The 23,735-nt window shown below is 40.9% G+C and overlaps 1 protein-coding gene across 1 annotated transcript in view; it reads right to left on the bottom strand.

The window, feature by feature from the left end:
- The window catches only part of GPR158 (G protein-coupled receptor 158), a 321,268-nt gene that overhangs the window by 278,386 nt on the left and 19,147 nt on the right, over positions 1 to 23,735 (bottom strand). The window contains exon 2 of the mRNA XM_032775690.2: positions 21,232 to 21,337. Coding sequence (XP_032631581.1) covers positions 21,232 to 21,337 — 106 coding nt within the window. The remainder of the gene's footprint in view (positions 1 to 21,231; positions 21,338 to 23,735) is intronic.

Raw genomic sequence — 23,735 nt, forward strand, 5'->3', positions numbered from 1 at the left:
AGGAAAAGTTATTTACTTATTCCCATAATACAAGAACTAGGGGCCAGCAAATGAAATTAATGGACAGCAGGTTTAAAACAAATAAAAGGAAGTTCTTCTTCACACAGCGCACAGTCAACTTGTGGAACTCCTTGCCTGAGGAGGTTGTGAAGGCTAGGACTATAATAGGGTTTAAAAGAGAACTAGAAACATTCATGGAGGTTAACTCCATTAATGGCTGTTAGCTGAATGGGTAAGGAATGGTGTCCCTAGCCTCTGTTTGTTAGAAAGTGGTGATGGATGGCAGGAGAGAGATCACTCGACCATTACCAGTTAGGTTCATTCCCTCTGGAGTACCTGGCATTGGCCACTGTCGGAAGACAAGATACTGGGCTGGATGGACCTTTGGTCTGACCCAGTACAGCCGTTCTTATGTTCTTAATCACTTGGTGATTGCCCTGTTCTGTTCATTCTCTTTTGAAGAATCTGGTACTGGCCACTGTCAGAAGACAGGATTCTGGGCTAGAAAATCAGGGGTTCTCAAACTTCATTGCCCCATTATCCCCCTCTGACAAAAAAAATTGCTACAAACCCCAGGAGGGGGGACTGAAGCCTGAGCCTGCCCAAGCCCTGCCAGCCTGGGTGGAGGGCTCAAAGCCAAAGCCCCACTGCCCTGGGGGAAGAAAGGCGGAGCTGAAGCCCAAGAGCTTCAGCCCCAGGCATGGAGGCTGTAATCTGAGCCCCACTGCCCGAGACTGAAGCCCTCAGGCTTCGCCCCAGACAGTGGGGCTTGGGCTTTGGCTTCGGCCTCTGGCCCCAACAAGTCTAAGTCAGCCCTGGTGATTCCATTAAAACAGGGTCCCATTTGGGGTCCCAGCCCACAGTTTGAACACTGCTGGGCTAGATGAAGCATTGGTCTGACTCAAGATGGTCATTCTTACGATCTTATCACTTTCTACCACTAAACTGTTAAAATGACATTGATGAAGTGTTGGACACATTATCAGGGTGTCAGATTAAGGAGGTAAAGAAGAACAGACAATTAACTAAACCCAAATACCAAAAATGTTAAACATAAAAACTAGTAAAATAGTAATCTGAGTGGTGAGAACCAAACAGTAGAAACTGTATGGTCAAGCTCAACAGCCACTCAGAATTAATATAAACATTCTCAAATACTGTGTGGGAAGGGGCTGTGAAATATTTAATCACCTCTACAAATTGGAAATGGGCAAATCTCAAACCGTTTGGTATTTGGGTTTGGTTAACTGAAGTATTGGAATGCTTATTGAAAATTATCCATACCTCTTGGGTCTGCAACACTGGGTGAGATACCTGAAAAAGACTCTCACAACATGGTAGGGCAGAGGATACCATAAGAACAGTCTGTTGTGACAGTTTGCAACTTGCATCTCTGCTTTCCAATGGAACTTGAAAACACACTGATGTGTAAAGGTGTCGCTAGCTTTTTATTTTTAAAGTCTGAACGAGTTTTGGATGAAAATTACAGAGTTCTTATTTTGTCTAAATTAGTTTGCCCACCTATAACAGTAATCCATCCATGGGTAGCAGTTTATCTCTTGGCTTTCTACCACAACCATTTTTGAAAGGATAAAAAGACACATAATTCAGAAAAGATAGAGAGACTGGATGGAGTTGCTAGTGCACAAGCACTGCAACTGCTCCATTCTGCCAGCGGTTGAATTTCAGAAAGTGCTTGTGGGTTTAAATTGCACAATTTTTGCAAAGCACTTCAGTACTATAGGATAAAAACTTCCAAAGTTCATGAATGTAACATTTATTCATTCTACCATTCACTCCTAAAAATGACAAAGCACAACATAGCTATGCTGAATTTCCAAATAACCTCTAGAACCTACCCTTATTCTGTGTTTATACAAAAATGCATGAAACAAATGTAAAGCAATAGGCACCTAAGCACATAATTTAATCATTATGGCACAGGCACCAGTTTTTCTTATTGGATTCTGAAAATAGTGGGGATTAGTGCTAGCTTCGAAGTATTTATGATAATACAGTTTCAGACTCAGTTAAAAATAATGATTCATAATCACCTTTCATATATAATTAGAGCTGTTTAGAATGAATAATGTGAAATTCATAGATTCCAAGACCGGCAGGCACCACTATGATCATTTAGTCTAGTCTGACTTCTGATATAACTCAGGCCACAAACTTCTGCAAAATAATTCCTAGAGCAGATCTTTTAGAAAAAAAAACATTGAATCTTCATTTTAAAAATGCCATCGAGGAGGATTTCCACCATGACATTTGGTAAACTGTTCCAAAGGTTAATTACTCTCACTGTTAAAAATGTTTGCCTTATTTCCAATACAAATTTGTCTAGCTTCAGCTCCTAGCCATTGGATCATGTTATACCTTTCGCTGCTAAACTAAAGAAAACTCATTATCAAATATTTGTCCCCCATATAGGTACTTATAGACTAATTGGGTCACCTTTCAACCTTTCCTTTCTTAAGCTAAATAGATTGAGCTCCTTGCGTTTATCACTATAAGGCACGGTTTTCTAATCATTCAGTCATTCTCATGGCTCTTCTCTGTACCTTCTCCAGTTTATCAACATCCTTCTTGAATTGTAGATACCAGAACTGGACACAGTATTCCAGCAGCAATCACAACAACGCAAATCAGAGGTAAAATAACCCCTTTACTCCTACTTGACATTCCTCTGTTTATGCCTCCCAGGATTGCATTAGCCTTTTTGGCCATAGCATCACACTGGGAGCTCATCTTATGCTGATTATCCATTATGACCCCTAAATCTTTTTTAGTCATTGCCTCCACAATAGAGGCCTCCATTTTGAAAGTATGGCCTACATTCTTGGTTTCTAGATGTGTACATTTACATTTAGCTGTATTAAAATGCATATTGTTTGCTTGCACCCAGTTTACCAATTGATTCATATCACTCTAATATCAGTGACCTGTATTCTTTATTATCTATCACTCTCCCAATTTTTGTGTCATCTGCAAACTTTATCAGTGAAGAGTTTAGATTTTCTTCAGTCATTAAAAAAAATGTTAAATAGCATAGGGCCAATAACTGATCCCCTGTGGGGCCCCCATTTATATTATGTGGGATCAGTGTCAAACTGACAAGCCTATAATTACTGGTTCACCCCCTTCCATCCTTTTTAAATACTAGAACAACAATAGATTTCTACCAGTCTACTGGAACCTCCTCAGTATTCCCAGAGTTATTGAAAATCAACATTAATGGTCCAGTGAGCCCCACAGTCAGCACTTTTAATACTTCTGGATGCAAGTTACCTGGACTTGCTAATTTAAAAATGTCTAACTTTAGTAGCTGCTGTTTAACATCTTCCTGAGACACTAGTGGAATGGAAAGAGCATTATCCAATTATATAAATATATCAATCTGTTTTTTCCCAGGACAGAAATATTCGTTGAACACTTCTGCCTTTTCTATATTATTGATAATTCTACCATTTCTATCTAGTAACAGACTGATACCATTCTTAGGATTCTTTTGGTTCCTAATATGAAACCTCCTTCTTATTGTCCTTAACTCTGCTGACCTTAAATTTCTCCTTGTGTCCCTTTGCTTCCCTTATCAATTTTCTACAATGCCTCACTTCTGGTTTATTTCATTAATATCTTTCCTTTTCTTCCTTTTGTTATATATATTTGCCTTCATTTCCCATTTAAACCAGGTCAGTTTTTAACCAATACAGCCTTCTTCCTTGATTGTGGCTTTTGGGGCATCTAGCAAAGTGTTCTTTAACAATTTCCAATTATCATTCACATTTTTCTGATTAAATTCTTCCTACCAGCTGACTTGGTTCATAATTGTTTTCAGCTCTGTGAAACTGTCCCTACTAAAGCACCAACTACATATAATATTGATATGGACTTTATTCTGTTTACACACTATAAATGTGATCCAGTCACAATCACTTGTACCTAAATTACCATTAATTTGTTTTTTGTGATCAGTTCCTCTTTAACTGTAAAGAGGCCTAATATAGAATCCCACCCCTCTTAAAAAAAAGATACAATAAAATCAAATCTGAGAAGTTAAGTTTGTAAAACCTATTCCACATATTTGTGTCTTACATTGTCCCACTCAAAGATGTAGCAGTGTCAATTTCTGAAAATCTTAATTATGGACAGTTGAAAAAAAAATCATACCCAAGGTGTCTATAAACTGGTCAACTATAGTTTGTGGTGGTGACATACTCAGAGCTAGCCAGCAACTGAGCTGTGGAAAATATTCATCTCAAAATAAAACCCTGCAAAGATTTCCCCATTGTTAGTGTAAGAAACTTCTAAAAACCCTTCACATTCCATTCAAAAATTTCATCAATATCCCCCTCTAATATTTCCCTCCACCAAATGGGTTTAGTCAAAATTTTCAATGTAACTCTTTGAGGTGAACTTTCAAGTTTCCAAGGCCTTGTCTACGCACAAACATGCACCTGTTTAGTTAAACTGGTGCAAATCCTAAGTGGACACACTTATTTAGCTTTAGAAGTGTCATATTTCAATTTAATTTAAATAATTCCTAACTGAATTCAGGTAAACTAAAATAAGCCACTCTTAAACCAAAAAACTGGGGTTTGCACCAATTTTACTAATTTCATTTATATTTGCAGCTTAGGTTAAACTGATGCAACTTTCTGTGTAAACAAGGCCTAATTGTGCTGGTTGGATGTGGTCATCGGATGAAGTCACACTGTATTGCCAGAGTCCTTGATTGGGTGTGCCTTACCCATGTATTCAGGAGAATCAGCAGAAGCCATTTCGGATGTGTTTATCACACCTGTGTGAAAAGGAGGGCAGAAGTACATCCCCAAAAGGTAGTAGCAGAGGAAACAAGCTTGCCAGCTGCCACATGCTTTGGATAAGGGTAACAGTCCCTCATCCTGTCCTATGTTAATAGTAAGGGTCCAAGGGAGACCGTAAGCCAGGGGTGGGCAAAATTTTTGGCCCAACGGCCACATCTGGTTATGGAAATTGTATGGTGGGCCATGAATGCTCATGAAATTGGGGGTTGGGGTATGGGAGAGGGTGAGGGCTCCAATTGGTGGTGTGGGCTCTGATGTGGGGCCATAAATGAGGAGCTCAGGGTGCAGGAGGGGGGGACTCCAGCTGGGGGTGGGGCTGAGGATGAGGGGTTGGGGTGCAGGAGGGTGCTTCAGGCTGGGACTGAGGGGTTTGGAGGGCAGGAGGGGGATCAGGGCTGGGGCAGGGGGCTGGGGCACGAGAGGGGGGCAGGGGGGTCAAGCTCTGGATGGCACTTACCTCAAGCAGCTCCCAGAAGCAGCGGCATGTCCCATCTCTGGCTCCTAGGCAAAGACAGGGCCAGGAGGCTCTGCACACTGCCCCATCAACAGGCACCGCCCCTGCAGGTCCCATTGACTGCAGTTCCCAGCCAATGGGAGCTGAAGAGGAGGCACTTTGGGCGGGGACAGTGTGCAGAGCCCCTAGCTGCCCCTACATATAGGGGCCAGAAGGGGGATATGCTACTACTTCCGGGAGCTGCGTGGAGTCATGGCACGCATGGAGCAGGGCAAGCCCCCAACATCACTCCTCAGTGGGAGCTCAAGGGCTGGATTAAAACATCTGAAGGGCTGGATGCAGGCCCTGGGCCGTAGTTTGCCCACCCCTGCCTTAAGCCAAAGTTACTTGATATACAAAGCTTGTAATTCTGGTCTAGAGACAACTTCTCCCTCTTGTTGCTTGAGTGAGGGGCCCCAGGTCCAATGAACCTGAATGGACCTTTAGACTGGGACTCCCATTGCCAAGCTTGAACAGGTTCAGAAGAGGCTGGAAGGATATGGATGGGGAGGGGCACAGGTAGTGGGGAGGCACAGCTAACTCCTAATCCTAACTTCCTCTAAGGGGCCATGTGGGGAGAAGGCAGCACAGTGTCAGGCCAGGCAGTGGAGCCACGGAGGTAACATTGGCTTTTTTGTGTGTAATTCCAAAAGGGAATAAGGGAAATACCTTATTTTCTGTTTAAATTTTGGAAGCACGAAAATGGCCTGACAGTTGTCATTAGAGGGTGTGTGAGCGCACAGATACAGTTTTCAGTTTGTGGAGACCATGGTTGTTCAGCAACAGGGACTGAAAAAAGTGTGAAACTCTGTTAGGGCCCAAACTGACCAATTTTTAATTGTTTGCTATGGAAGAAATACCATATATTTTAGCCAGGTAAATACCACAGAAATTCAATTGCCATGTGTATAACAACTTTGCTAAATTTGGAGACTAAATTCAACAACTGATTTTTATTAACTATAGTCATTTCTAGTATCTCCATTATAAGGCATGCTTTTCCTTACTTCTGTCCTGCCAACAAAAAGAAAATTTTGAGATGGCCACTACCCTATTTCTATTCAAAATTTCACATGCACAAAATATTGTGCAAAACTGGCTTTTCACGCTCTCCTCATCCATTGAATGAAAAAAAAGCTCCTCATAAGTAGTGAACCAGGGAACTAAGCACCTATGATATGAGGGGGCAAAGAACTGCCATGGATGAGAAACAGGCTCAGAGATAAAGCAAACAGAGTAAGAATAAATGGCCATTATTCAACTAGGTAAAAGGTTAACAGGTAGGTGCCCCAAGGATCCATATTAGTACTGGCATTTAATAAATTAATGAACAGTGAAGAGGCAAAAAAAGATGACACAAAAGGGTTTAGTGAAGACTTCATAATTTTAATGAGGCTTAGCACAGCTAAATGAATGGGCCACATGATGGCAGCTGATATTCAGTATTGACAAATGCAAGATAATTCACATAGGAAAGACTGATTTAAACTAATCACACACATTTGTGGGTTCTAAATTAACTCTTGTGGAAACAGACTGGAGTTATTTTTCATACACAAGAAGGTGCTGGGAGAAAATGCTTATATCCCACCAAAAATTTCCAATGGTACCTCAAGTCCTGATGTTAGAAACATCCTCCCATTTAGGAAACAAAATAAACTTGAATCCCTGGAAGTTATTAATTTAGCTCCCTGCATAAACATACAGAATTCAATAGCACTTGCTCTCTCTGGTTTCCCTCTTGGGCTTTTAACAGCTTTCAATCTCATTTTAACTCACTATGGGTGGAGTGGGCGAGGGAAGCACACAACACTTTCTCCTCAGGTCTAATTTAGACTTGCCTCCTCCTGTGCAGTTTTCACTGTGCACAGTAAGGCTTGAGAACTGCTTGCTCCATTTTAATACAAGGCTTCTTAAAATGAGATAACAGACAAGCTTTTTCACTCTTATGCTTCTCAGTGGTTTTGTCAAATATTACCCCGCAAATGCATGACACATACGGTTTATCAAGTCCACATTTCTTCAATAAAAAAATTTACTGTCCAATACTGCAGCTGACATGAGCAGAATATTTCTCTGGCCACTACCAAAAACAGTTTGTAATATATTGCCTGAGTAAGCAAGCAATTAAATATGTGACTTTGTAATAGCACAGTCAGAACTCACATATAGTTGGTACCAGGGACAACAGAGATCCAGCTTAAGTCCCTACTCTGCCACAGACTTCCTATGTGATCATGGTAATTCATTGTTTCTCTGTGCCTCAGTTCCCTATCTGTAAAATGGGGAATAATAGTACTTCCTTACCTCACAGGATAAATGTACTAAAGATTGTGTGGGAGGTGCTCAGATACTAAGGTAATGGGAGCCACACAAATACCTAATATGTAGCCCTTATTATACAGGCTAACTGTAGTTTTACTTTGTGCATGATAACTATCTGAGAGATAGTACATACACTGCACAGCCATCGTTTTTTGTGCCTGCTAATTAAAAAGTGCCATATTGACTACCCTGAAGAATCAAGTTCTCTGTTTATATACAGAGCCTGTACAGCAGGGGTAGCAGCAGTGCAAGTCTCCCCATCCTACTTCACTAACATGCCTCAGCCACCTTAAGAGGGAAGAGGAGAGGTCTGTCTCCATGCCCAGTTAATCCTCAACTTCTCTGCTAAGGTGGCTCACCAAAGTACCAGTTAGTCCCCCCTGTAGTGATGGCTTTGGGGATTGGATACTTGTCACTTTGGAAATATATTGAGACTATCAAACTCATTTAACATAGGCCATTGAAGAGCTATCAGATTGTAACAGCTTATAGTCAGCTCCTTCATGGGCTGGATCCAAACTAATATCCTAGATTTGAAAAGCTCCCCTACTGCTAACCCTTTGAGTCTCTAAGCTTGCAAATCTCTCCTGTTCTGATGATACACATGTTCTGCTAAGTTCACACTGTAGAATGGTATGGAGGAAACAAAATCTCATGGACAGTGATAAGTAAATAAGAAGAGGGGCCAAAAATGAAGACTAAAAGGATCTTGTCAGCTATTACTGTTCCCCAAAAGGAGCAGGGAAGCTCTGCTAATATAGTAACAAGTCACTCCCATGACCCTCAATAGAAAGAATTTATCTACACCTGGGAATACCAGACCTGGATCTGTCTGGGTCCACTCCATGCCGACTAACTTAAAGGTTCTACAAGTCAGTTGAGGGCACCTGCTTTCCATTGCCTCTACAGACTTGCAAGGATGGCATCATGACCTCAGCTAACAGGCACTAGCTAATGTTGTGATGTCAGCCTTGGCAACACAGCTTTCAGACTTTTCAGTGACAGCACTGAAAATAGCAACATCAGTGGAGAAAGGAGGTTCGGGTGGGGGTGGGGGAAAGATTGCCACTTCTAACACGACAAGTGATGAAACGCTAGGATTGCACATCACTGCGAAGCAAAATGCATTTTCATTTTATTTTGATTCTCTCTGTTCTACTTCCAGCATCACTCAACCACTCACCCACTCTCTTTCACTTCTCAACCCTTAGGAAGGGAAAACAACAGTAAATAGAATCTAAACTGGATGAATACAAAGTACTGAGTTAGCAAAGCTACTAGGAATCAGGCATTGGTTGATAAGGCTCTCTCCTTTTGAGGGAAACAGTAAGAAGCCAAGTTTAACTCTTGTGTAACAATGAGTCAGTTAATGCTATCTTAAAAAGGCAAAGAGTACTGTAGCTAAGCAACCTGACTCTTCATTGTACTGAAAAGTTGATTTGCAGGGCACCTTGTTTATCACTAGTGCCCTACCAAATTCAGGGTCCCTTTTGGACAATTTCACAGTCATAGGGTTTTAAAAATCATAAATTTCATTATTTCAGATATATAAATCTGAAATTTCATGCTGTAGTAATTGTCGCGGTCCTGACCCAAAATGAGGTAGTGTGGCAGTTGCAAGGTTATTGTAGGAGGGTCGTGGTATTGCCACCCTTATTTCTGCACTGTTGCTGGTGGCGGCTCTGCCTTCAGAGCTGGGCAGCCAGAGAGTGGCAGCTGCTGGCTGGGAGCCCAGCTCTGAAGGCAGCACCACTGCCAGCAGCAGTGCAGAAGCAGGGCCAGCGCTTCCATTTAGGCGGCCTAGGCAATCGCCTAGGGCGCCAGGATTATTGGTGCGCGGCATTTTGCCGGAGGGGGCGGCAGTCGGCTCTGGTGGACCTGCCACAGTCGTGTCTACGGAGGGTCCGCTGGTCCGCGGCTCCAGTAGAGCTGCCGCAGTCGTGCCTGCGGACGGTCAGCTGCTCGCGCGGCTCCGGTGGACCATCCACAGACACGACTGCGGCAGCTCCATTGGAGCTAAAACCCCTAGCGCCGATCCTGTGCAGAAGTAAAGATGGCATAGTATGGTATTGCTAGCCTTATTTCTGAGCTACTTCTACTAGCCTTTAGAGCTGGGCCCTCAGATGGCAGCCACCACTGTCTGGCCACCCATTGCCACTTTCTGGCCAGCAGCTTTCTGGCCAGCTCTGAAGGCAGCACAGAAGTAAGGGTGGCAATACTATGTCTAATTGGGAGCCAGTATCAAGCGGAGTGCCCCAAGGGTCGGTCCTCGGGCTGGTTTTGTTCAATATCTTCATTAATGATCTGGAGGATGGCATGGACTGCACCCTCAGCAAGTTTGCAGATGACACTAAACTGGGAGGAGTGGTAGATATGCTGGAGGGTAGGGATAGGATACAGAGGGACCTAGACAAATTAGAATATTGGGCCAAAGGAAACCTGATGAGTTCAACAAGGACAAGTACAGAGTCCTGCACTTAGGACAGAAGAATCCCGTGCTCTGCTACAGACTAGGAAACGAATGGCTAGGCAGCAGTTTTGCAAAAAAGACCAAGGGGTTACAGTGGACGAGAAGCTGATATGAGTCAACAGTGTGCCCTTGTTGCCAAGAAGGCGAATGGCATTTTGGGCTGTATAAAGTAGGGCATTGCCGCAGATTGAGAGATGTGATCATTCCCCTCTATTATGACACTGGTGAGGCCTCATCTGGAGTACTGTGTCCAATTTTGGCCCACACTACAAGAAAAGGATGTGAAAAATTGAAGAGAGTTCGCACGGCGGCAACAAAAGTGATTAGGGACACATGACTATGAGGAGAGACTGAGGGAACTGGGATTGTTTAGTTTCAGAAAGAAGAAATGAGGGGGGATTTGATAGCTGCTTTCAAACTACCTGAAAGGGGTTCCAAAGAGGATGATCTAGACTGTTCTCAATGGTACCCAGATGACAGAACAAGGAGTAATGGTCTCAAGTTGCAGTGGGGGAGGTTTAGGTTGGATATTAGGGAAAACTTTTTCACCAGAGGGGTGGTGAAGCATAGAATGGTTACCTAGGAGGTGTCTAGAATCTCCTTCCTTAGAGGTTTTTTAAGGTCAGGCTTAACAAAGCCCTGGCTGGGATGATTTATTTGGGATTGGTCCGCTCTTTGAGCAGGGGTTGGACTAGATGACCTCCTGAAGTCCCTTCCAACCCTGATATTCTATGATTCTATGTCCCTCCTATAACAAACCTTGCAACCCCCTGCAACCCATTTTGGGTTGGGACTCCCAGTTTCAGAAACGCTGGTCTCCCCTGTGAATTTGTATAGCATAATGTAAAGTTACACAAAAGACCAGATTTCATGGGGAGAGCAGATTTCACAGTCCGTGACGTGTTTTTCATGCCATGAATTTCGTAGGGCCCTATTTATCACTGAAAGTTCTGAGAAGCCTCCCCATGTTTTATATAATTGTGTCTGGGGGAGTGCAGATCAGATCCAATTTGTTATCATGGAGGACTTTCCCACGAACAACTGATGATGCAAAGCTATATTATTTTAAAAGCAGTCTAAGATGGTCTGTGTTTGCTGAATGCTTCTCAATACTCAGAATTTATGAGTAGGGCAATTTTTTCTTTGAACTATGAATGTGACAGAGACAAATATTTCTTTCCCTAGTTGGCTCTAAGAGGTGTTAGCTGCAATTTTCAGAATGGAGAGGGTAACTAGTGGCATTCCCAAGGGTCAGTCCTGAGACCAATCCTATTCAGCTTATTCATAAATGATCTGGAGAAAGGGTAAATAGTGAGGTGGCAAGTATGCAGAACTAAATGCTAAGGTCAAGACATGTGAAGAACTTCCAAAGACGATTGGGCAACCAAAATGGCAATTATATTTAATGTGGATAAATGTAAAGTAATGGCACATTGGAAAAAATAACCCCAACAATACATAAATATGATAGCGGCTAATTTACCTACAACTGATCAGGAAAGATTTGGAGTCATCGTGGATAGTGCTCGAAGATTCCGCAGTTGTGCAGCAGCAGTCAAAAGAAAACAGGATGTAGAAATGTTAAAAAAGGGATAGAGAATAAGATGGAGAATATCTTATTGCCCTTATATAAATCCATGGCACACCCACATCTTGAATACTCTGTATAGATGTGGTCTCCTCATCTCAAAGAAGATAAATTGGCATTAGAAAATGTTGAGAGAAGGGTAACTAAAATGATTAGGGGGTTTGGAATGGGTCCCATATGAGGAGAGATTAAAGAGGCTAAGACTTCTCAGCTTGGAAAAGAGGAGACTAAGGGGGGATATGATAAAGGTACATAAAATCATGACTGGTGTGGAGAAAGTGAATAAGGAAAAGTTATTTACTTGTTCCCATAGTATAAGAACTAGGGGGCACCAAATAAAATTAATGGGCAGCATGTTTAAAACAAATAAAAGGAAGTTCTTTTTCACACAGTGCAGAGTTAACTTGTGGAACTCCTTGCCTGAGGAGGTTGTGAAGGCTAGGACTATAACAGGGTTTAAAAGAGAACTAGACACATTCATGGAGGTTAACTCCATAAATGGCTATTATCCAGGATGGGAAAGGAATGGTGTCGCTAGTCTCTGTTTGTCAGAGGGTGGAGAAGGATGGCAAGACAGAGATCACTTGATCATTACCTGTTAGGTTCACTCCCTCTGGGACAGCTGGCATTGGTCACTGTCTGTAGACAGGATACTGGGCTGGATGGACCTTTGGTCTGACCGAGTATGGCCATTCTTATTTAATATTCTACACCTATTAACTACTCTGTGCTGCTTCTAACTCATTTTTGTTGGTTCAATCTTAGCTCTCCTTCTTAGCCTAGGATTTGTTATAGTATTTGGTGCTCAAGTCCTTTCTACCACCAAAAGATCTTTCTTCCTTCTAGAAACTGTATCTCCATCCATCCTCTATGGCCCTGTTTATATTTTCCTGCTGCAACATCTCAAGTCCATAACTTTATTGCTTTCTGCCTGCGCTTCCAAGGAGTATCACTGCCAGACTGAATGTTAACCACATTCTGCAATCCATGTTCACCCTCAGATTGCATCACCAACATATCACTTTCCTTTCAGTGCTTCTTATGCTGGGTGCCTGTTTCATAATGGGCTAGATAGAAAATATCTGAAAGTGGTTACTTGGAAATTTTACTTGACATAACCCATTGGGATCTTATGTTGGATGCTGACCTCATCTCACCTCCACTTCCCTAGGAGAACTTCAGTCAACAGTTTTTCCAATGTTTGACATTGATAATGATATTGGGAAGTGTTCCTCTTGGGAAACTTTAAAGGCATTGTTTTTCCTGATTTAGCTGCACCATTGCATGTTCCACACACTTCTCTTCTGAGCCTCTGAGAACTGCAACTGCTACCCATTCCCCCTCTCAGCACCACAGAACCAAGTCTCTGGTCCATGTATTCCTCAGGGATATGGCTTCCCTCTCAGCTGTTAAAATGGAGGAGAGCAGGTGGGAGAACACTGCTCTCTGTTAAAGGATGAGCTGTCCCTCCTTTCCCTGGGCTTAACTAAGCAGCATTTCCCCACAGCTCCCTGAATGAGAGCTACACCAGTTGTTTCAATAGGCTTTCCTCCATTTTCACTTGATCTCACAGAATTGGTTCCAGCCTACTTCTACCTGTGCCATCCGAGCTGCAATTCTCCATTCAATCATCAGAGAAAGTCCTAATCCAAATTTCATCACCATCTTCCCAACCCCCAGGAGTCACTTCAGAATGATGAGACTTCCACTTTGCTATCTGCCTCTTTCCCTCCAAGTTACCCAAACTATTGTCCCCATCCAAAAATTAAACATTTTATTGCTCAAACTTCAGGGCAGCTGTTCACATTCCAAAATGCCAAACTACCCTTCCAGTGCTGAAGCTTTCAAGCTAGCCTCCTAGGTTGAAGAGACAACAAGGAAACCATGGATATCATAGCCTTATGTCTGAAATCAATATCCCCCCTAGCTTTAATACTGTGTGTACAGGGCATGTTTGAACAACCCTGCCAATGTTTACTGGACTAGAGAGAGAAGAAGGAATTACACCTCAAATTCCAACCACTCATTTAAGAAGATAAAGCTTTTTATCAAATATGAGACTATGTCATTCCTCATGTAAAACCATTTCATGCCAAGTCACTCTCTCACATGAATAATTGTTAAAGTATGTACTTGCGTTGTTCCAAAAGGCAGCCATCATACAATAGGGATTGACCTGGACACTCCAGAGATGAAACCAAGAACTGCTACAGCCTGAACTAAAGAGTCAGTGTTCTCCAGCAAGGGGCTGCAACAACTCATACCTTTTGTGGATCAGCCTGGGGGCAGGTGGGATAAGGGGGGAGCTGTAACACATTCACCAATGCATTACACTTGCATTTTTACCAAACTTTGGGGGGAAATTTCAGAAGGGCAGCATTCCATTTGAAAATACAATTTGCTCTTGCATTTGAATTGCAAGCACAAAACTGATAGTAGGTGCACATTCGGGTATTTGGAAGCACAAATACTCTCAAAGTGTGCATTGTTTGAAAAAAGTATATTTCTTTTCATCGGTTTTAATTTTTTTTATGCCTTTTAACTGAATGTCACTGAATATCTCCCTATTCTTGTATTGTGAGAAGGTGAGTAAAAGTGCCCTATCTACCTTCTCTTCTTAGTATGGTGTAGTTATCATATCCACTCTTCCTTATCTTTTCTCTAAGGCTCTATCTACACTACAAGCGAGGGGTGGGATTTCCCCTGCTTGTGTACATACTCGTTTTCATTTTAGCTAAGTTTTTGCTTTTGCCAATTTTCTGATTTAGTTGCACCATTGCATGTTCTATTCATTCCACAATGAGTTCATTCTCATGGTCTATTTCTGAACCCTTTGTGGGCACAGAAATATGGGCACAAAGGAAGACTATGTCTCAGTCATACTAAATGTATCCCTCAGAGTTCTGCTTTGTTTCCATCAATCTCTCTCTCTCTGTTGTTTGCCTGTATGACAGTCCACAACTCGACAAATTGGCACACAATACTTTTTATGAAAAGTACTCTATGGAAATGAAATGTGTGTTTAAAATTACACCTGCAGATAAAATGCAATTCACAAGTCCACACCTGCCAAACAGATGCTAAAATGATTTCCGATAATAATAGCATAAGGAAAAATATTAACTTTATGATTTCTTCTATTCCCCAAAACAGGTGACATTTAAAGATGGATGCTGTGGTCTCGAGACCTCAATTTAAGGCTGAGCAAAGGCTGAAGGAATTGGGTATGTTTTGTTCAGAAAAGAGGAGATTAAGGGGAGGACATGATAGTGGTCTTCAAATACTTGAAAGGCTGCCATAAAAAAGATGGAGAAAAGTTGTTCTCTTTTGCCACAGAGTGCAGGACAAGAGGCAGTGGGCCAAACAACAGCATAGCCGATTTAGATTAAATTTTTGGAAAAACTTCCAAACTGTAAGGACAACAGGATGATGGACAGACTGCCTAGGGAGGCTGTGGAAGCTCCTTCACTGGAGGTTTTCAAAAGGAGGCTGGATAGCCATCTGTCTTGGATGGTTTAGTCATAACAAATCCTACATCTTGGAGGGGGTTAGACTATATGACCCTTGCAATCCCTTCTAATTCTGTGGGTCTAAGTTTCTGGTGAGTATATTTTTCTTGTCACCATTTTCCTATGATTCATAACAATATGAGCATTAACAGCACATATTTTTCACTCCTTATTTTATGCTAATAATAGTCAATTAAATTAAATTATCTTATTTTCCTAAAAATTGTCTCTTTTTCAGGATGAGGCGCATGGAAGATTCATTTTGGTTTTAATTTCTAATACAGAAATTTCACTCAAACACTAGTAAACGCAGAAGGCAGTTAAATTTTCCTTACAGTAAGAATGTTCTTCCTATATTTTTGTCTCAAAAAGAATTTAAGTTAAACAGGGGAGTATAGTATTCCTGCAACAATTAAATAAAGTACATACAAATATCTTCATTATTAGCCCCATCTAGAAAGCCATGTAAAGTTCAGTGAGGTGAGAACATTTCCAGCCTTTAAAAATAAATACAGAAATGTACATATAAGCTTGTACATGTACAATATAAAGCACCTGAAACTGATACCAGAATTCTAAAAAGAGACACTTGTATCTCAAAAGCAAGCTCAGTATGTTTATTTGACAATTAAGAACCTGACGTGCCAGCCCAACATTAAGTTTTAGGATCAGATCCTCAGATGGTGTAAGTTGTTATAGCTCCACTGTTGCAGATATGACATTACACCAGCTGAGAATCTGCCGCTTGCTCTTTAACATGATGAATGAATGAAATAACAGAGGGCCCTGCAAACACTTACTCCTAGGCCTGGCACTTACTACCACTATATTGTTGAGTCATAAAAGTACGGTGATTATGGGCTATAAAAGTACCTACACAAACATCTATCTAGGTACTTTTGTGGCCCCTGATCACTCTAGTCCCTGTGGCACCTGAAGTTACAAATGAACACCTAGTGGGATTTTCATCAGTGCCTAGGTGCCTAGCTTCTATTGATTTCATAAGTTGCATTTGTATGCACTGCTCATTCCGGCATCACTATGTGCAAACACGGAAATGCAACCACTGCTGGGATAGAACACAGCAGTCGTTTCTCACACCACCAAAGACTTCCATTTATTGCGACCTAATTTTTATTGTTTTGCTTTTTCTGAAAAGTGGAGGAACAGAAACTCATATACTTGAGACTACAGATTTGGCTTTAATAGGTCAGTCCCAAAGAAGACTGGAACAATAACTACACCACCTCATTTTTATCCTTGCATTGAAAGTACTAATGCTACATTCGCATCATTCCTACAGCCAAACTTTGTTAAACCATTATTGTTACTTGCCTGCATCGTTATCCACCATGTACAATGCAATTTTAACTTCAAAGCTTATTCCATGAAGTACTTATACAACATTTTGTTGGTAATAAATAAAAAGCTCAGGGTATGTGACTAAATATTACTTTCAGCAGTTTTGAAACTCTGACCTTTCAACTAGGTTTTCCATTTTGAAAAATACTATAAAGTGTCAATTGAGAAGGTCTGTGAGATAGTGTGACACTGCAGAAATGCTTCAAGGGAGACATTGCAGCAGCTGTGAAAGTACCAACAGCAGAGGAAGAATGGCATCTTGGATGGAAGAATCTATGCAAAAAGCCCAGAATGAAAAAAAAGAGTGTCCAACACTGTAGTGGGTGGTAGAGAAATGACTGGCAGGTTATGTTATTGATAGGAAAGTGTCACTATCAGACGTTTATGAGATTTGAAGTAATAATAGATTTTTCTGTGGAAGGACCGTTGCCAGTAACTTCACTGCAGTATAATCTTGGTTAAACAACTCCCTGTTATCCAAAAAATGTTAGCCAGGGTTGACTTATGTCCCCTGATGGCCCCCTGCATTATAGGTCCTTCATTTGTTTGAAAATTTGTTTATCTAAATACCATGTTTGCTTGTTCTAGAGAAATAAATGGTGCTCTGTTACAGTTTAAAGATAAAATGTAAAGTTTTTCTTTAAGTTAAACCATTAGTTTCTGTTTTGTTTTTGAATGGACGAAGAGCAAAACCTGTATTTCCAAAGTGAATGATTTACCGGAGATCAAGGGGAACAAAGATTTTGTTTTCATGAATCAGAGAATATAGTTTCTCACTAACATTGTGCATCTAAAGTGAAATGATAGGTGCCCATGCAGCAGGGGCAGAGAGTGGGGCGTGGGTCTTTTCTACACCTTTAGAGGTACAGCACACAGACAACGGAATAGAAACATAAGAGTTGCCTACTGGATAAAACCAGTGATCCAGCAATTCCAGTGCCTGACAGCGGCCAGTACCAGATGCTTCAGAGGATCTGGGATCTCTGAATCATACCCTTAGACTCTGATCCAAATCTAATCGAAGTCAATGGAGAGAGATTCCCATTAACGTCAATGGGCTTTGGCTCAGGCTTAAAGTGACCCACAATACAGACTGGATTTCAACACTTTCAAATGACTGGAATTTACTAAACAATTCTGTCTGTCATGCACAAGACTAGCCCAGATCACACATATTGAGTTGTATGGTCTCTGCAGGGGTAACAGGACTAACAGCATTCAGATACTATGGCAATGAGTTTGATAAATATACTTAAACAAACAGCTGATGGGATATTACTAGCCCTAAATAAAATAATCTTATTCATGATAATTGGTTGTATACAAGAGTGCCCCTAAGAACACAGAACTATGATACTGAGGTGAAGAATTGACCAACTGCCCTTATTAAGTTCCTTCCTACTATTTCCTCTTTGTCTTCCCTACAAACACTCTCCAAATTCTCCCTAGAGAAACTTCCTGTTTGCTGCTTACACAAATTTGTGCCTAAAGACTTGTTATTTATTGACTGTGCTAATTAACAGTATGTTTTAAATATGTTAAAAAATATATGAGATGAAGGGAGTTACAAGAAAACATACAAGTTAAACTTTGCTGTGAGGGAAGAATCTGTCTTAGGGAACATCAGAAGAAGCCAAGAAAGGATTCTGTGCTGGAACACGGAAAGGCGCTGTTGCTGCATAAGAACTTTCCTGTATTACAAAAACTTTGAGGGACGAGTAAGAAAACTGCATAAACCATTATTTTACTAAACATTCTGTTCAGTGATTGACCCATTACAAGACAGCCCTGATTGAAAGCCTTGGGATATCTTCCTTCTTCAGTAAGATCTGTGCCTGAGAGTTTTCTAGAAGCTGGAGAGTTAATATGGTGGGCAGATGACAGTAGGAATAAAGCACCTGGCTCACATATGCAGGAGCTCCACTTTTCTTATACAACATGGAAGGAAGCAAAAGGAGCAAACAGAAAGGTCTAAAGGCACTGGAAGCAGCCCCCGATGCATACTTCCTCCTCCCAAGCCAGTAGAAGCCCCTCAGAAGGACCACCACATAGTGGCTAATTATTTTTGTTATGATAATGTCAATCATGTGCTAGGATACTGTGTAGATATTCTAGAAGGGACAGTCCCTGCTCTGAGGAGCTAACAATCTAAGGACAGACAGGTTAAAGAGAAGAAGGAGAATAGACACTGTGTATATACATTATGTTTCCCCTCTCCAAAAAAAAAAAAAAAACCAACCCTACATTCAAAGAACATTCAAGTTGCAAAGTCAAGGACTCCGAAATTATGAAATGCAAGAACTAAGGCTGCTCATGCAACCTTATTTCGGTCCCTTTGTGGATTTGTATTATGAAAGTTTTGCAATTACATGATCACACACTATTTTTCCATAGGTACAGAGGCCATCACTGGAATTTTTCAGTGACCCAATGAGGTTAATTTTGGTGACTCCCTGAAGCCAAAAATCACATTGTGCAGTTGTAACACCAACAGACCCTGGTTGTCAGGATCGAACCAGGGACCTCGGGAGTGTACTGCATGAGCCTCTACTGCATGAGCTAAAAGCCACACGGCCATTAACTAAAGCTGTAGCAGACTCATTAATATCTAAGTAGTCTCGGTGCCACTACAGGGCACACAACACCATACCCAGGAGGTGTGTGGGTTACATACTTCCCCCAGCTGAGGAAGCACATCCCAAGCATCAGAGACTTCCTAGTTGAGATAACACACAGCCAGCATCTAACCACACAATTAAATTTACCAAAGTAACACACTACTTGCCTCATGTGCTGTAATAAAATGGGAGGCATGTAAATTACAGCAATTTTACTAAACATCACATTCAAAGGGAAACCCCTTTTTCACAGCCAGGGTGCTCTGTCCAGGATACCATTGTTAGGCCTCAGATTTGGGAGGAAAGTTTGATTATGGAAATATGTCTCTGTTGGTTTGACTCAGTGACCTCACTTTCTAAACTATAAAGGATAGGGCCTGGTCCAATGCATATTAAAGTAAATGGAAAGACTTCAGTGTGCTTTGGACAAGGCCTAAAGTGAGTTAAAGACCAGTACTGTCCCCTTCTTTCATTGTTCTCTCCATTTTAATTTTAACATATTTTGAGGCTCCCTCTAAGATTTTTCCTTTTCTTCTTGGTTGCAGGAAGAAATTTAACCCAACACCCACACTCACCCTGCTTATGTCTCTGTTTGTGACATAAGGGAGGAGAAGACAATATTTTCCCACCAAAAAATACAATTATTGGCCTTAAATTCAGGACGACTATCACATTTTAAAGGGTGGCATTCACTGAGGATGAGAACTGAACAGAAAACTGCTTTACCATCGCAGGAAAATTTTCAAGATTTCAAAGGCTTTCCTGTCCTGATTCTGGACCAAAAAATCAAAAGATCTTGAAAACATTTGCAAAGTAACAAAACAACCTGAATTTTTTTTTAATTCAAGTCAGGGTAAATGTTTCATTTTAAACAAATTTAAACTTTTTTAAAACTATAAATTAGCTTAAATTTTAAAACAAATTTGTTTCCAAAAATGAAGAGAACAATTTGTTTTCAAAGAAATAGAACATTTTTACAACTTCAGAACTATTTTTTCCCCAAAAAGTTTTTTTAACTGAGAAATCTGCTGAAACCAACCTTTTCCCACAAACATTTTTTCTTCTACTAATTGACATTTTACAACACAACACATTTTGTTGAAAAATTTCCTATCAGCTCTACTGATGACACCACCACCTAAAGCAGAGGAAAGCAACAATTGTCTATGTATGTTTTAATAACTATTTGAGAGTTTTTCAGGAGGTAGAAAGAGTAGTTAGATGCCAAATTCCTATTGGGAGTAAAGGGGAGTTGGACACGACTCCAAATTGTGCCTTTGAAAATATCCCCCATATAAATAAAAATGCCAAGAATCTAATTAGTATTCTAATCAGTATTCCAGTGTCAAAGTCTCATTGCATACAGGTGACTGTCCAGTCTGGATGATCTGTGATGCAGCTACAAACTGAGCTAATCACAGACCCTTGAGAGAGAGCAACTGAGAGGAGAGAGAAGTGGTGCAGGAAGATGTGGAATATTTAGTCAGCTCTGTCAAAGTGTTAGCGTTTCTATTTTAAGAGTAAAAAAATACAAAATCCAACTTTCCCTCTTAGTGCATATTACTCTTCCAAATGTACATACAAAAACAAGTCTTTTTGAACAAATACCATCAGCATTTCAACCAGTTCTATTATATAATCCACAATGGGTTTGCCAGCCAAAAGTGATAAACTTTAATTGCAAGGCTATTTTAAGATGTTATATAAAGTGATGTCTATTATTTGACTCTCAAGCAGAACTTCATAAGTCATTTCACAGATTATCTTCTTTGCCGCTAACACTGTTATGTCTGCACAGTGAGATTCAGTTTTATTTTGTGCTGATATTCCTACTATTCATATACTACCATATTACCTTCAGGCACAGAAAAATCTTCACAGCACAAGTTGCCTTTAAAGAAAAATCTTTACAGCACAAATTGCCTTTAAAGAAAAATATAAAACAACACAACATACAATAAACACAAAGCAAAGTGTTACATAATGGAAAGATAGTTTTTACTATTACAGTTGAGTTCAATTCTCTAATGGGCTTACCTCAGAATTGTTGAGATGGCATTTGTGAGTTCCTGAAAACCATCCCTCACTTGAACATTGGTCAATGTCCACCTTCTGCAGATTTATGTCAACTTTGACAACACCTCTGAAACAAGAAAGCCTCAATTAATACAGGGACTTTGGAGCAACTGGTTCAACTTTTATATCTGTGAATTGTCTGCATTTACAGAGCACAAAGCACAATTACATCTTTATTGTACTTGGTACAAAATGTTTAATCTAAATACAGAATTTTGTAAGAGATCTGAAAACAGAAGATCAGTTGCTGAGGTAATGGCTGCAGAGAGATCCTCTGTGATGTTATTGCTCCCTGACATGAATCACCATGAGACCAGAACTCAGAAGATCATTATTTTAGATCTAAAGCAATCAGCAAAAGTAAAATGGTAGGTAAGAATAAGTTATATACTCAGGTAATTTGATGTGTCTCGGTCATTCAAGTTTTAGGGCCTAGCAATTGCCTGGTACTTCTGGCCTTCAGTTCTGATTTTCAGACCAGAATATATCTGAGACTAGCACATATGGGATGCTCCCTGGAGGGGATAGCTTTAGTTTCCAGGTAATACAATAAGCATTACACTGCCAGAAACTGCCAGCCACATCATTCTAAAAGACTAATCGTCTTCCAAAAGACACACATGTCCCATTGTGTACTCTAGAGGGAGCTATTTACCAAGGTAATAAGACCCAAATCCTGTTCCTGTTGAAGTCCATGGAGAAAGCTACCATTGACTTCCAAGTAGCTCAATAAATCCTAAGAGGAAAAATAAAGCATGTCCTTTGGAGCGCATTGCTTTACTCCATTGTAAACTCTTTTTATTTCCAATCCAATCCAATCCAATACAATCCAATCCAATCCATGGAGAAAGCTACCATTGACTTCCAAGTAGCTCAATAAATCCTAAGAGGAAAAATAAAGCATGTCCTTTGGAGCGCATTGCTTTACTCCATTGTAAACTCTTTTTATTTCCAATCCAATCCAATCCAATACAATCCAATCCAATCCATGGAGAAAGCTACCATTGACTTCCAAGTAGCTCAATAAATCCTAAGAGGAAAAATAAAGCATGTCCTTTGGAGCGCATTGCTTTACTCCATTGTAAACTCTTTTTATTTCCAATCCAATCCAATCCAATACAATCCAATCCAATCCATGGAGAAAGCTACCATTGACTTCCAAGTAGCTCAATAAATCCTAAGAGGAAAAATAAAGCATGTCCTTTGGAGCGCATTGCTTTACTCCATTGTAAACTCTTTTTATTTCCAATACAATCCAATACACACAGCACCTTAGCCTAGGGAGACCAGATAGCAAGTGTGAAAAATTGGGACGGGGTGGGGAGTAATAGGTGCCTATATAAGAAAAAGCCCCAAATATCGGGACTGTCCCTATAAAATCGGGACATCTGGTCACCCTACCTTAGCTCCAGGCCTGATTTTTCATTTGAATTACTTGCCTCATTTAGTTACCATTTCAATTTTCCATTTTGAATCATGTGATTTCTGGTCTGTGTTTCACTGATTGTCTGAGCAGTCACTTTGCCAAAGCTGCCTCCCATCACTCCCGGCTTACATCTTCACATCTGTCCTCAGCTCCATCACACTACCCTCAGCATGTTTTTTCGACCCATCTGCTGACTGACCTTCACCTGCCTCCTCTCCCCCCAGCTCAGGCAACACATACCAATAACCAGAGCTAGCCAAAAAAGGAAATAAATTTGACAAAAAGTTTGAAATTTCAAAGTCATTTTCCCTCTGAAGTGACTTTTTGTCTTGATTCATCCCCGCCTTGGTCTTTGGGGAGAGGGCAACTCACAAATAATGGGATCCCCAAGTGGGTGTTTCTCATTTCTCCCACGTGGAAAACACAATTCTGTGATTTTGTACAAGCCGTCTGACCTTGAGTCTCTTCTTACCATTCTCCTCAGAGGGATGGGATCCCACCAGGGAACAGACAAACCTCCACCAATGAGGCAAGGACTCCTCTACCCAGTCCCCAGAAGAAACCTGTGCAATGGACCCGTGAACCTGACCTCAAGCCCCTGAAGGAGATCATGGTCTAGTGGTTAAGGTGTTAGCAAGGAACTCAGGAGTCCTGGCTTTGAGCATCATAGACCACACAGCAGGTCTCAGACAAGTCACTTAATGTCTCAGTGCCTCACTTATATCCTTTACCTCACAGGGGTTCTGTGAGGATAAATACATTCAAGATTGTGGAGTGCCCAGAAACTACAGTAATATAGGCCTTATAGGTTCCTTAGACTGACAGAAGCCAGCAGCCCAGGCAAAGATACTCTCTAAATCCAACATCCCATCTGCATTCCCAAGTATCAACTTCCTAGACACTAGGGCCACGCCTACACTACGGGATAATATCGAATTAGCTAAAATTGATTTTATAAAACTGATATTATAAATTCGATTTCATGCGGCCACACTAGACACAGTAATTCGGCGTTGTGCATCCATGGTCCGAGGCTAAC

The sequence above is a fragment of the Chelonoidis abingdonii genome, chromosome 2, assembly GCF_003597395.2.
Source record: "Chelonoidis abingdonii isolate Lonesome George chromosome 2, CheloAbing_2.0, whole genome shotgun sequence".
NCBI classification, from domain to species: Eukaryota; Metazoa; Chordata; order Testudines; family Testudinidae; genus Chelonoidis; species Chelonoidis abingdonii.